The 11,937-nt window shown below is 45.1% G+C and overlaps 1 protein-coding gene across 1 annotated transcript in view; it reads left to right on the top strand.

The window, feature by feature from the left end:
- The first annotated feature begins 2,156 nt into the window (after positions 1-2,156).
- Positions 2,157-11,937, top strand: part of LOC112584712 (anthrax toxin receptor-like) — a 46,398-nt gene continuing 36,617 nt past the window's right edge. The window contains exon 1 of the mRNA XM_025284883.3: positions 2,157-2,631. Coding sequence (XP_025140668.3) covers positions 2,351-2,631 — 281 coding nt within the window. The 5' untranslated portion in view covers positions 2,157-2,350. The remainder of the gene's footprint in view (positions 2,632-11,937) is intronic.

Raw genomic sequence — 11,937 nt, 5'->3', positions numbered from 1 at the left:
AAAATACAACTATTAAGTATCATGTGTCTCCTGGTGTAATGCAAAAGGAATAAAATCAACAACAGTTAACCTGAATCTCAGCAAGCTTCACACTCTAACCACTAGCTTATAGGAAATTTATGATAGAATAAAAACAATATATGTAAAACATATATATATATAATGAAACAACCAAATTTAAAATATGGAAAAATTGTACAAAAATGACTCCTGTTTTTTAACATAAATGGGGTGAAATAAAAGGAGGTCAAACTAAAAAAAAAAATACTGGGTGAGTATAGCAGTAAATAAGCAAATTTCTTCAGGATAGCAATAGTTTAAAAACTCTATATTAAAAATGCCATTCCAATAGCATCAAAAATATAGTATATGTCAGGAAGGCACTTGACAAAAAAGGTCAAAACATTCAAAGGGAAATTCATAGGGAAGGTACTAAAAACAGCCCAAATAAATGAAAACATTGCCTTCTTCACTGATAGGAGTCCAGACCGCAGATTCAAATCCCTCAAAATATTTGTAATAAAAAATTAGAGGGTTTGGGGGAGAAGGAAGACATGTTCTACTTCTAAAATTTACTTGAGTGAATGGTTTTGTTATCTGAACAAGTCTCCATGCCTTACACACAGTGAAACCAAGCAACACCCAAGTGCCAGAGTTTAGAGCAAAGAAATGCTTATTGCAAGGAGACAGGTGACTCATGCCTTAAAAACCTCAAACTCCTCGAAAGCTTTCAGCAAAAACCCTTTGATAGAAAAAGTGAGGCAGGAGTGTGGTTGGTTGTTGCAAACTTCTTGGTGTCTGATCTTTTGTTCCTAAGGTCAGGTCCCGGTCAGGTCACAATGTGACTGTAAGCCTCACCAAACTAAGTGTCATTCTCCATTCCGACAAGGAAGGGAAGGGGAGGCATTTAGTTCTGCCTCCTTGCCTCCTTTTAACTTTTAACACTTAACGAATCCCATAAGCAGAGACATCATTACCCCTCATTTTACTTGTTAAAGGTCTCAAGACTCGATTTTCATCCTCTGAGGTCCAAGCCCTGGCTAAGAGGAAGGTGTCTGTGCCTGGGCTAGTTACCCTGCCCGGGATACTCGTCTAGCACCCAGTCTGGATCCTCCCGCCAGCGTCCAGGTCTGGCTGAGGAAGCAGATCTCAGCTAGTGATGCCCTCAGACCCAGGTCTCCAGTCCCTGACCAGCTGTCATCACTGAGGGAGCCAGGAACCTAGGGCCCTGCTGGCCCTCAGGCTCCCAAGGCCACCCAAACGGGGCCTGCGACCCACGGATGCTGTTGCCATGACTAGGCCACAGAGGTGGGATGGGGGCAGGGGCGGCCGCTGCTGAAGCCTGGGTCTGGCCAGTGGGCGGCCGTGGTGAGGTCTCAGGAACTCTGAAGCACACAGCTCCCAGCCTACTGCCAGGCCCCAGCTCACTCACTGGCCTGAGACCAGAGGGCCCGGAGGGCCCGAGGAGAGGGCCACGATCCACTTCTCACTGAACTCTCTCTCGTAAAGGCCTCTGGGCAGCTGACAAGGGTCTCATTCTAACCATCTCATACTAACGGTCACACACTAACGGCTGTGAGCCCAAGCCCAGGCCATTTCAGTTTTTGCATGTTTTTCCATGAAGCAGAGACAAGCCATCCTCTCTCAGCCCGTTCTGGATTTCTGGTCCACAGAACTGTGAGCAAAACAAACTAGTTTTTGTTTTGTCATTCAGCTTGTGGTGGTTTTTATACAACATGGATAACTGGCATGTCCCTCATTTACAAGGGACTTTGACATCCTTGCAGGACTTTATTTCCCTTCTATATCATTCCATCTACTGGGTCACATGAATGACCACTGTAACACCCTACACTCCCAGTTCCTAGACGGCATCATGATGGTGATGTCCTTATCTGAGCCACCTCTGCTCTGCCCTCTTTCAGTTGATAAAAAAGGCAGGATATCTATAGCATTTTAATAGCTCCAAGAGACGATTTGGGATGAGGGACAAATGGAGGCCTCATCTTACCGCCCCTCCAAAGATCCCCTGACTCCCCCTGGGATTGTCCACAGGCAGGACGCTGAGCAGAGCTGCAGGTCACAAAGTCACCATGCCAACCTTCCTGTCCCTCAGAAGGGTCATCACAGGGAATTCTGCCCCCTGGGGTGGGAGAAGGGCCAGCCCCCAAAGCCAGCCATCTTCACCTCTTCGCCCTCAGGGCAGGTACCAGGCAAGGCTCACGCGGCACTTTTGTGAAAGGGCTGGAGGGGCCAAAGGCCCTGGGAACGCACAGAGGCGGCACAGGCTGCCGTCTGAGGGGGCCTTCAGTTGCCAGCACCCAGTGAGGCCGAGGGACTGCTGAAATAAATGGAGAGCTGGGGGCCTGGCATGCCGGGGCCCACGCTCTTCCTGCTGCTGGTGCTGCCACCTCCGCTGCTGAGCTTGGGGAGCTTCCAGCACAGTGGTCCAGGCTGGAAAGACCTGCACCACCTCAGTTTGGACTGGGGGAAGCTCTATCGCCACCTCATCCAGAACTCGGGAAGCTTCCAGCACCGCCAGGGCCCCGGCACCTGGCACCGGAAAAGCCGGTCAAGAGAAGACAAGAATTCCTGCCACAGCTCATTTGACCTCTACTTCATCTTGGACATGTGAGTGGCCCTCCTGCCCTTGCCAGTGCCATTGGGTGGTGCTGTCTCTGATGTCAACTTGGGCAGGACTTGGCTTAAATGGATGCCAGCTTCTCTGAGGGGAGAGGGCAGAGTAATCTTGGTCAGACCCAAGTAACAGACCTCTGGGGCCTCCTTGTCCCGAATCAGAAGGAATGCCCTAGGCCTTTGTTTCCTGGGACATTTTCTTTGGGAAATTAAAAAGGCCACCATAGGTTTCTGGATGGCTATCAGCTTGGCCTGGATCTGTGACCTGCATGCCCCTTAAACAGCTGCAGGGACAGGTGGTTGCTAAGAGCTGTCTTCTCAGCAGCTTCTTAGGGTTTGGGGTTGTGTTTGCGTTTTTGTTTTGTTTTTAACCAAATAACCTCTATTTTACTGGGCCCTAGAGAGATTGCCATGTCATCTGTTGGGCATTCTCATAGTGTCAGTACTTAGAAAGTTTTTCGCTTTGTTGGTTCTAAATGTTTTGCTTCTTTCTTTGAGCACTTTAGAGACCCACATTACAATTTGTGTGCTCTTTGGGCAGTTTGGTCTGTCTGCATGTGTCCCTGGGAAACCTGGGCCTCTCATTAAGTACCTTCTGACCCTCAAGGAAGGAAATCGAAGGGTGGATCCTCAGACTGGAGAGACTGCCTTGGTTCCATTTTTAACTCCTCTGCGGGGCTGAGGACAAATTTTATTCATTTAGTATTAACAATGGTATGACTCCCAGTACCAAGAAAAACACTTAATGGTCCCTAAAATCTTTTACTGTCCATCTATCATCCTCAAAACAATCCTGGAATATAAAGCAGGGGAAGTGCTTACATATTCAGTCTTCTGGAAAGTGGTGCAAGCTCCCAGAGGTTGGGTGAAGTAGCCCGGAGGCTGGTGGGGGTGACATGACTCAGACTTCTTGTGTTGCCCTGCTTCCAGTATCCCAGGTTGTACTTCCTCTGATTCTTCTTACTGTCCGTGGAGACTGATGATTGAGGGGATGTGTGCCCCAGCTTCTACACAAAGGCAGCAGAGGTGGGAAGAGAAGTTTCCTCCTCACAGTCCAGTGGAAGGACTGCTAAGACACCCTGGGGCACGTCTTGTCTGATTGCCCAGAGTGTGGTAGTAATTCCCCTTTTGGGCTTTGGGGTTGGAGATGGTTGGCCATTGTAGGGGGATGACAGCCTCTTTGGGTCAGTCTTTCCAGAGAGTGGCAGTGAGTCCAAAGGGTCCTCTCAGCTGCCATTCTGTTGCAGTGCCCTTGGCCACACCCCTGCTCTCTGCAGTCAAGCCCAGTGTGGGCACACACAGCCCCACGATGGATGAGGGGAGGGCTCTGGACACAGGTGGTCACATGAAATAATAATAATTGGGCACTTATTAGGTTCCAAGATGTGCTGAACACTAAAACACCCAACAGCTTGTGGGATGATGTTCTATTTCTCTATCTTAACGTTATGAAACAGGTTGAGAGTACTAAATGGTTTACTCAATGTCAATCAAAGTTAGTTTGCTGCAAAGCATTATGCAGTGGAAAGATGTTCCCCTTTCTTCTCTTCCAAGAAAGGTATAAAGTAGGGGGACTAAAAAAAGCACCAGAGAAATGGCTGCTTAAACCAGGTTGTCCCCACTTTCCACCCCTCTCACCTGCCCCCTCCCCTACCTTTTGCCTCCTTTAGCCGCTTAAACGCTGGAGGCAGCACGGGTCCCTCTGAGCAGAGCTGGTGTAGCTACATAATTCACTGTGAAGGGTACGGGCCTTCCCAAGAGGCTGGGAAGGCAGGAGGGAAAGGGGAGCCACTTAAGCCCCTCTACCCGCACTCAGACCCCAGTATTGAAGCTGCTCCTCAGACCCTCCCTTTTACCATCAGGCATGACACTTGCCTTTAAGGCTGGCCAGGACTGAATCCTACTGGATTTTGCAAATGGGAAGGGGATGTGGGGGTGTCCAAGAAAGGGCCCTTAGTACCCACTTCTCCGTGCTAGGCCATCAGGGAGGAGTAGGCTTACAGCTTGGCCATGGAGGCCTGGCCAGGCTTCTCTGAAAGCACAGCATATTCCTTGAGCCCCAGGGAAAGAACACCACTCCCTGGAAATTGTGCTCATTCATTCTAGCTGCAGAAAACAAGCTTGACAAGATTTTCCCAGAGTATGAGGACAGGCTTCCTCCTGTGGCTGCTTCCTGATACTCTTGGGGAGAGGGAAATAATGACCACTGAGGAGGCAGCCCCAGCTTTGCAGTCAGGCGGATTCCACTCATCAGTCATGCGGCTTGGGCAAGTCGCCTCCTCTCTCTGCCTCAGCATCCCCATCTGTACAATGGGATCTTCATACCTACCTCACCAGGTTGTGATGAGGATGAATGGGGGTTTATACGGTTTTCCTATCATGTGTCAGATGAAGTCATGGGGGATGAGCGTGAAATAAACTGCCAGGGAAGGCAGAGTCGCACACCCTGGGAACTCTCCTGCACTGCGGGGGCCCCTGATCCAGCCCTGACTCCCTGGCTCGCTCTCCCCCATGTGCCCTTTGTGGGGAAGTGCGGTGCAGGTCAGACACCTCCTCAGACACTTCCCAGGTTCTCTGGATCTTTCATGCCTTGGTGAGCAGTCTTATTCACTCCCTCTTTCCCTTGCTCATCCACTCACTGAAATGATTCCTGGAAAACTTCAGTACCCCAGTCACTGTTTTGGGCAGGGGGGGATAAGGCAGCAAACAAGACCTGAAAAGTCCTTGACCTCTTAGAGCTTTCATTTTAGGAGGTGAGAAATAAATCAAAGAGGAAATAGGGTATTAGATGGGGATAAACACCAAAGGGAAAATTAGGATGGGGGATGAGAAGTGCTGAGGGAGGGGCTGTTCTAGAAGGGTGCTCAGGAAAGGCTATATATGGTTTATGTGCTTTGGTCAGCAGAGGACGCTGAAACCTGAACCTAATAAACAGTAACTCCATTCATCTCTCCCAGCTGTGGTAACCTCTATCCTATTCTCTGTATCTGTGAATTAACCTAATCAAGGTACCTCATACAAGTGGAATCACACTAGTTGGCCTTATGTGTCTGACTTATTTCACTTAGCAAAATGCTTTTCAAAGTTCATCCATGTTGCAGCATATATCAAATTTTCATTCTTTTTATGCCTGAATAATATTCCATTTAATGTATATACCACATTTCCTTTATCCTTTTAGCTGTTGATAAGCACTCTAGACAGCATATTGAAAAGCAGAGACATTACTTTGTCAACAAAGGTCCGTCTAGTCAAGGCTATGGTTTTTCCAGTGGTCATGTATGGATGTGAGAGTTGGACTGTGAAGAAAGCTGAGCGCCGAAGAATTGATGCTTTTGAACTGTGGTGTTGGAGAAGACTCTTGAGAGTCCCTTGAACTGCAAGGGGATCCAACCAGTCCATTCTAAAGGAGATCAGTCCTGGGTGTTCATTGGAAGGACTGATGCTAAAGCTGAAACTTCAGTACTTTGGACACCTGATGTGAAGAGCTGACTCATTGGAAAAGACCCTGATGCTGGGAGGGACTGGGGGCAGGAGGAGAAGGGGACGACAGAGGATGAGATGGTTGGATGGCATCACCGACTCAATGGACACGGGTTTGGGTGAACTTCGGGAGTTGATGATGGATGGACAGGGAGGCCTGGCGTGCTGTGGTTCATGCGGTCACAAAGAGTCAGACACGACTGAGCAACTGAACTGAACTGAGCTGAAGCCCTTGGATTGTCTCCATTTGGGAGCTATTGTGAATAGTGCTGCGAACGTCTGTGTACATGTATCTGAGTCCCTGTTTTCACTTCTTTGGGGCATACCACTAGGAGTGGAAGTACTGAATCATTGTGTGCTTTTAATTCTGTGTTTACCTATGTTCACTGTGCTATACTATTTCCCACAGGGGCTGCACTATTTCATATTCACACGAGCAGTGTACAAGGGTTTCGGTTTCTCTACATTCTCTGAGACATTACTTTCCAAGTGTTTTGTTTGTTTGTTTTGTTTTGTCTTGGTTTTGATAATAGCCATTGCTGTGACTTTGGATTACATTCCCTTAGTGTCTAGTGATGTTGAGCATCTTTTTATGTGCTTAATGTCCGTTTGTATAGCTTCTTTGTAGAAATGTATATTTAAGTCCATTACCCATTTTTTAATTGGGTTGTTTGGTTTTGGTTGTTGAATTGTAGGAGCTCTTATGCATTCTGGATATCAGTTTCTCATCAGATATATGAATTGCAACTGTTCTTTCATTCTGTAGGTTATCTTTTCATTTTTTATGGTATCTTTTGTGCAAAAGTTTTTACTTTTGATGAAGTTTGATTTATCTGCTTTTTTTCTTTTGTGGCCTGTGTTTTTGGTGTCATATCTAAAAACCATTACAAAATCCAATAGATGAAGCTTTTTCCCTATGTTTTCTTATAAGTTTATTAGTTTTAGCATTTACTTTTAGGTCTCTGATCCATTTTGAATTAACTTTTGTATATACCTTGTAGATATAAGGTAAGAATCTAACTGCATTCTTTTGCATGTAGACATTCTGTTTTCCTAGCACCATTTGTTGAAAATACTGTCATTTCTCACTTTGGATGGTCTTGATACCCTTGTTAAAAAAAATCAGTTAAACAGATATAAGAGGGTTTATTTCTGGGCTCTCTGGTTTATTCCATTTTTCTATATGTTTGTCCTTATGCCAGAGTCATGCTGTTTTGATTATTGTAGTTTTGTAATACATTTTGAAGCCAGCAAATGGGAATCTACCAACTTTGTTCTTATTCAAGGTTTTGCTTATAGCTATTTGAGTTTCCCGAGATCCCATATGAACTTTGGGGTGGATTGTTCAATTTCTACCAAAAAAAAAAAAAAATGCTGTTGAGACTTTGATAGATACTGCATTGAATTTGTAGGTACCCTTAGCTAGTATTGCCAATGTAACAATATTAAGGCTGTTGATCCATGAATATGTAATGTTTGCTGATGAAAAGTCAAATAACAATTAGGCAAAGAAGAAAAAGTAGAGAATTTTATTTAAGCCAAACAGAGGATTATAACCTAAGAGACAGAGTCTCGGAATCTCTGAGAACTGTTCCACTTACCAGGAGCTATAGATGCAATTTTATATATTTTTGAGACAAAGAATCATATACCACACTGACAGGTTAACATTATATGAAAGTTCATCCGAGATTTTAGGCAGGTATGCATATAAAGAATAAGTTTTTAGGTCAATGATCCCCTGCCAGGATGAGAAAAAAAAATTGATCTTTAAACTTACAATACTGGCATCAGAAGAAAGGGACCATTATCCTCAGAGGTTGATTATATCCTCCTATCTTGAGGGGATATGGTTAGTGCACAATGTGTATTTGGGAACAGTCCATCACAAATGGGGGCATGCACTGCATGTTTTAGTTTTGACTTAGCTTGATTGTCTTACCATAGAAAAAATTATGATTTTCCTTAGCATGTTTTTCCAATGATTTACATATTTACAGAATTTCACTAGAGTGGATTGCCATTTCCTTCTCCAGGGGATCTTCCCAACCCAGGGATCAAACCCGGGTCTCCCGCACTGCAGGCAGACGCTTTACCATCTGACCCACCAGGGAATCCCTCACTTCACTTCACTTTGTCTGATTGATTAAATTAATTCTTAAGGATTTTATTCTGTTTGATAATGTAAATGGAGCTGTTTTCTTAATTTCCTTCTTAGAATGTTCGTTATTAGTATTGTTATTCAGTCACTCAGTAGTGGCCGACTCTTTGCAACCACATGGACTGCAGCATGCCAGGCTTCCCTGTCCATTACCAACTCCTGGAGCTTGCTCAAACGCATGTCCATTGAGTCAGTGATGCCATCCAACCATCTCATCCTCTGTCGTCCCCTTCTCCTCCTGCCCTCAATCTTTCCCAGCAACAGGGTCTTTTCCAATGAGTCAGTCCTTCGCATCAGGTGCCCAAAGTTTCAGCTTCAGCATCAGTACTTCCACTGAATATTCAGGACTGATTTCCTTTAGGATGGACTGGTTAGATCTCCTTGCAATCCGAGGGACTCTCAAGAGTCTTCTCCAACACCACAGTTCAAAAGCATCAATTCTTCGGGCGCTCAGCTTTTTTTATAATCCAACTCTCACATCCATGCATGACTACTGGAAAAACCATGAAAAGTTGAAAGTTAAGTTGCTCAGTTGTGTCCGACTCTGTGCGACCCCATAGACGGCAGCCCTCCAGGCTCCTCTGTCCCTGGGATTCTCCAGGCAAGAATACTGGAGTGGGTTGCCATTTCCTTCTTCAGGGGATCTTCCCAACCCAGGGACCGAACCCAGGTCTCCCGCATTGCAGGCAGATGCTTTAACCTCTGAGCCACCAGGGAAGCCTAAACCTTTGTTGGCAAAGTAATGTCTCTACTTATTAATATGCTGTCTAGATTGGTAATAACTTTTCTTCCAAGGAGCAAGGGTCTTTTAATTTTATGGCTGCAGTCACCATCTGTAGTGATTTTGGAGCCCAAAAACAGTAAAGTCTGTCACTGTTTCCACTGTTTCCCCATCTATTTCCCATGAAGTGATGGGACCAGATGCCATGATCTTCGTTTTCTGAATGTTGAGTTTTAAGCCAACTTTTTCACTCTCCTCTTTCACTTTCATCAAGAGGCTCTTTAGTTCCTCTTCACTTTCTGCCATAAGGGTGGTGTCATCTGCATATTTGAGGTTATTGATATTTCTCCTGGCAATCTTGATTCCAGCTTGTGTTTCTTCCAGTCCAGTGTTTCTCATGATGTACTCTGCATATAAGTTAAATAAGCAGGGTGATAATATACAGCCTTGACGTACTCCTTTTCCTATTTGGAACCAGTCTGTTGTTCCATGTCCAGTTCTAACTGCTATTTCCTGACCTGCATACAGATTTCTCAGGAGTCAGAACAGATGGTTTGGTATTCCCATCTCTTGAAGAATTTTCCACAGTTTGTTGTGATCCACACAGTCAAAGACTTTGGCATAGTCAATAAGGCAGAAGTAGGCGTTTTTCTCTTGCTTTTTCAATGATTCAACAAATGTTGGCAATTTGATCTCTGGTTCTTCTGCCTTTTCTAAAACCAGCTTGAACACCTGAAAGTTCACGGTTCATGTACTGTTGAAGCCTGGCTTGGAGAATTTTAAGCATTGCTTTGCTAGCTTGTGACATGAATACAATTGTGCGGTAGTTTGAGCATTCTTTGGCTTTGCCTTTTTGGGGGATTGAAATGAAAACTGACCTTTTCCAGTCCTGTGGCCACTGCTGAGTTTTCCAAATTTGCTGGCATATTGAGTGCAGCACGTTCACAGCATCAATTTTTAGGATTTGAAATAGCTCAACTGGAATTCCATCATCTCCACTAGCTTTGTTAGTAGTGATGCTTCCTAAGGCCCACTCAACTTCGCACTCCAGGATGTCTGGTTCTAGGTGAATGATCATACCATCATGGTTATCTGGGTCATGAAGATCTTTTTTGTATAGTTCTTCTGTGTATTCTTGCCACCTCTTGTTAATATCTTATGCTTCTGTTAGATCCATACCATTTCTGTCCTTTATTGTGCCCATCTTTGCATGAAATGTTCCTTTGGTATCTCTAATTTTCTTGAAGAGATCTCTGCTGCTGCTGTTGCTAAGTTGCTTCAGTTGTGTCCGACTGTGTTACCCCATAGACGGCAGCCCACCAGACTCCTCTCTCCCTGGGATTCTCCAGGCAAGAATACTGGAGTGGGTTGCCATTTCCTTCTACAATGCATGCATTCATGTTAAGTTGCTTCAGTCATGTTCCACTCTGTGCAACCCCATGGACAGCAGCCCACCAGGCTCTTCTCTCCACAGAATTCTCCAGGCAAGAGTACTGGAGTGGGTAGCCATTTCCTTCTCCAGAAGAGATCTCTAGTCTTTCCCATTTTATTGTTTTCCTCTGTCTCTTTGCATTGATCACTGAGGAAGGCTTTCTTATCTCTCCTTGCTATTCTTTGGAACTCTGCGTTCAAATGGGTATATCTTTCCTTTTCTCCTTTGCCTTTTGCTTCTCTTCTTTTCACAGCTATTTGGAGCTCTTTTCACAGCTATCTGGAGAAGTAACTCCAGAAAGAATGAAGAGACAAAGCCAAAGCAACACAACACCCAGTTGTGGATGTGACTGTGATAGAAGTAAAGGCCAGTACTGTAGAGAGCAGTACTGCACAGGAGCCTGGAATGTCAGGTCCATGAATCAAGGCACATGGAAGTGGTCAAGCAGGAGACGGCAAGAGTGGACATTGACATTCTAGGAATCAGCAAACTAAGATGGGCTGGAATGGGTGAATTTAACTCAGATGAATTATATCTACTACTGTGGGCAAGAATCCCTTAGAAGAAATGGAGTAACCATCACAGTCAACAAGAGAGTCCGAAATGCAGTACTTGGAAGCAGTCTCAAAAACAACAGAATAATCTCTGTTCATTTCCAAGGCAAACCATTATATCACAGTAATCCAAGTCTATGCCCTGACCAGTAATGTTAAAGAAGCTGAAGTTGAACGGTTCTATGATGACCTAGAAGACCTTCTAGAACTAACACCCAAAAAAGATGTCCTTTTCATTATAGGGTCAGATCAGATCAGATCAGTCACTCAGTCATGTCCGACTCTTTGCAACCCCATGTATCACAGCACGCCAGGCCTCCCTGTCCAACACCAACTCCCGGAGTTCACCAAGACTCATGTCCATCAAGTCAATGATGCCATCCAGCCATCTCATCCTCCGTCGTCCCCCTTCTCCTCCTGCCCCCAATCCCTCCCAGCATCAGAGTCCTTTCCAATGAGTCAACTCTTCGCATGAGGTGGCCAAAGTACTGGAGTTTCAGCTTTAGCATCATTCCTTCCAAAGAAATCCCAGGGCTGATCTCCTTCAGAATGGACTGGTTGGATCGCCTTGCAGTCCAAGGGACTCTCAAGAGTCTTCTCCAACATCACAGTTCAAAAGCATCAATTCTTCAGCACTCAGCCTTCTTCACAGTGCAACTCTCACATTCATACATGACCACAGGAAATATAGGGTAGTGGAGTGCAAAATTAGGAAATCAAGAAATACCTGGAGTAGCAGGCAAATTTGGCCTTGGAGTACAGAATGATATAGGGCAAAGGCTCATAGAGTTTTGCTAAAAGAACGCACTGGTCATAGCAAACACCCTCTTCCAGCAACACAAGAAAGTACTCTACACATGGACATCACCAGATGGTCAACACCAAAATCAGATTGACTATATTCTTTGCAGCCAAAGATGTAGAAGTTCTATACAGTCAGCAAAAGCAA

The sequence above is a fragment of the Bubalus bubalis genome, chromosome 4, assembly GCF_019923935.1.
Source record: "Bubalus bubalis isolate 160015118507 breed Murrah chromosome 4, NDDB_SH_1, whole genome shotgun sequence".
NCBI lineage: Eukaryota > Metazoa > Chordata > Mammalia > Artiodactyla > Bovidae > Bubalus > Bubalus bubalis.
Note: the sequence above shows the minus strand (reverse complement) of the source record. Positions and strands in the feature narration are given on the sequence as shown.